Source organism: Temnothorax curvispinosus, unplaced genomic scaffold, assembly GCF_003070985.1.
Source record: "Temnothorax curvispinosus isolate PA1 unplaced genomic scaffold, ASM307098v1 QBEX01012638.1, whole genome shotgun sequence".
Taxonomy (NCBI): domain Eukaryota; kingdom Metazoa; phylum Arthropoda; class Insecta; order Hymenoptera; family Formicidae; genus Temnothorax; species Temnothorax curvispinosus.
Genome location: NW_020222418.1, coordinates 1 through 2593, shown reverse-complemented (window position 1 = coordinate 2593; position 2593 = coordinate 1). Strand labels below are relative to the sequence as shown.

The window sequence follows — 2593 nt, the reverse complement described above, 5'->3', positions numbered from 1 at the left end:
TACCTTGCGACCATTTTCTCTATTTCTTTTAAAATAAGTATTAAATGAAATTGCGTTCGATGCGAGACATAATTCTTCTCTTGCGTTATTATCAAATTCATTTCTGTGCGTTTCTGTGAGCATTAATTTCTTGATTTAATGATTATTTCACTACGTATGGTGTTAACTCTGACTGATCAAATATATTGTTTCTGCTATTCTGAATTAATGTATCGATTCAATAAGCTTTGTGAATGCTATCTATTGAGAAATTCTTATACTTTGTAATTTTGTATCAAAGAAGGGATTTGGCTAAAAGAAAATTATTAGCTTTATAGAAAATGTCGATATATGATAAACTTTAACAAGTTAAAGCGAAATAGGCTATAATTACGACTCACAGATTGATACATTGATTCAATATCTATATTACTTATGTTTGAATTTATATGCTGATTGATTTGATTTCTTTGTTGAACAGTCCTATCCTGAAATTACATTTTCTCTTTTTAGTTTGACTACGTTAACAGAAACTCTGAGATTACGTACTATAAACATTTCCTTTATGAGTAAACTGAATATATAAAAACAAAGCTTCTTTGAATTTCACTTTCATTTCGTCATCGATACCAGGAAAGGACTGTACTATAATAATTATTGATTTATTTACGTTGCGTATTTTATTCATTTATTGTATTCTCATTATATTCTGTAATTTATGTAATAACCTGTTCACGAATACTGGGAAGGTTTTCGGGCAGTTTCCCTTCTCCGAAGCAACGAATGTTGGTATTCTTTGCCTAGTTCTGCCCATTCGAGTCATTTTACAGTTCTTAAATAATTAAATGCAATCTCTCTCTCAACCACCGGATTCTTAATTATTTGTCCTTCCTCATCTAAATCTAGAGTTCAGGCTTGTGCGCGAGCTTGTGCAAACATTGGTCCTTCGAGCCGGATATAGATTTGAGATTCCGGATAAAATTATTAAATTCAAGATTCATTTTGATTATTGTTACATTTACAAATTAACATCCGGATTGAGGAAGCGACAGATCGAGTTTCGCGAAGGTTTACAAATAGAGACAAGTGATAGATCATTCCGCCTGAGTCATTTCTAGTTTGAGATCGGTAAATATTTACATTCCGAACAATGGATTCAATATTCGATTATTTTAATCAACAATTACAAATGAGTCAATTCATAGCAATCGCGTATAAAAACTTTATTGACAGTGATCCGTCGACACCTACACAAACTAAAATAGACGAGCATATAGGTTACCTTAAACATAAGTGGAATAGGTTTACTTCAATGAACGACACTATTCTATTGGCAGTCAATAAACTCGGAAATGAGGATAAAAAATTAGCGCTATCTCATTCTTACTTCGTTGATCAATTATTCTCAACTACACGTACGTGTTACCTAGCAGCTGTTGAACAGATTAAGTCGAGTCTTTATGTAAATGAACCTGTTGTGGTGGAATCGAATCTTAGGGAAGAGGAATCAGTTGTCGTAAGGCCTAGTTCTCATATAAATGAACCAATATCAATAAGGGATAGTGTAATTACAGAACAACCAGTTTTAACTAATTCTTTGCCCGTTCAATCTTTGTCTAATGAGATTCCTTCGACAAGCGGTTATCCATATTCAAGGCTTCCGCGTATTAAAATTCCTACCTTTGATGGTAATCCGGCAAAATGGTTAGAATATCGAGATTTGTTTGCTTCTATGGTTGTATCTACATCCTTAAATCCCGTTGAAAAGTTACAATATTTAAAAACTAGTTTAACCGGTACAGCATCTCAATTAATTCAAAATACGGCATTAACTACAGAGAATTTTTCAAAGACATGGGAATCGTTAGTATCTTTTTATGATAATAATCGACTTCAGGTCAACACAGCATTAGACTCCTTATTCAATCTAAAGCCTATGACAAAAGAATCTTCTGTTGAATTAGAACTATTGTACACCACTGTGCTGCAAATTCATAGCACTTTGGAAACTTTGCAACAGCCAGTTGAAACGTGGGATGTCATTTTTGTTCACTTGACGGTACTAAAGTTGGATTCAGAATCAATAAAAGCATGGGAAAATTCATTAGGTTCTTCAAAAATCCCTCCATCATGGAAAGAGCTTATCGATTTTTTAGTTACTCGTCTTTCTTCGCTGCAGGCGTATGAAAAGTCTCGAGGGGACAAAATCACATTTAAAGCTTCAACAAAATCTCATTATTCGGAAACGTCTAATAACAACTCATCATTTAGCCACTTCATTTGTTCTATTTGTAAGGGAGAACATTTTCATGTAAATTGTCCTACGTATGTCAACGGGACTATAAATCAAAGGTTAGCACTCATAGACAAACACAAGTTGTGTTATAATTGTTTAGGGAAACATAAGGTATCAATGTGCAAAATAGAAAAACGTTGCAAGAAGTGTGGTAAAAGGCATCATACAACTGTACATATTTCCGAACTTTCTTCTAATACGATAAATACATTAGATAAAGAATCAGAGTCTCAATTACCATCCAGCACTAGTCAGATAGAATAAAGCTAAAATTTTACTTAACTATCAGTATACTTGATCTCTTACTTCATTAGGTTC

At 33.2% G+C, this 2593-nt stretch overlaps 1 protein-coding gene across 1 annotated transcript; it reads left to right on the top strand.

Moving 5' to 3' along the window:
• Nucleotides 1-1129: 1129 nt before the first annotated feature.
• LOC112462642 lies at nucleotides 1130-2539 on the top strand. Its single transcript, XM_025028530.1, has one exon. The coding sequence runs from the start codon at nucleotides 1130-1132 to the stop codon at nucleotides 2537-2539; it is 1410 nt and encodes a 469-aa protein (XP_024884298.1).
• The last annotated feature ends 54 nt before the right edge of the window (nucleotides 2540-2593 follow it).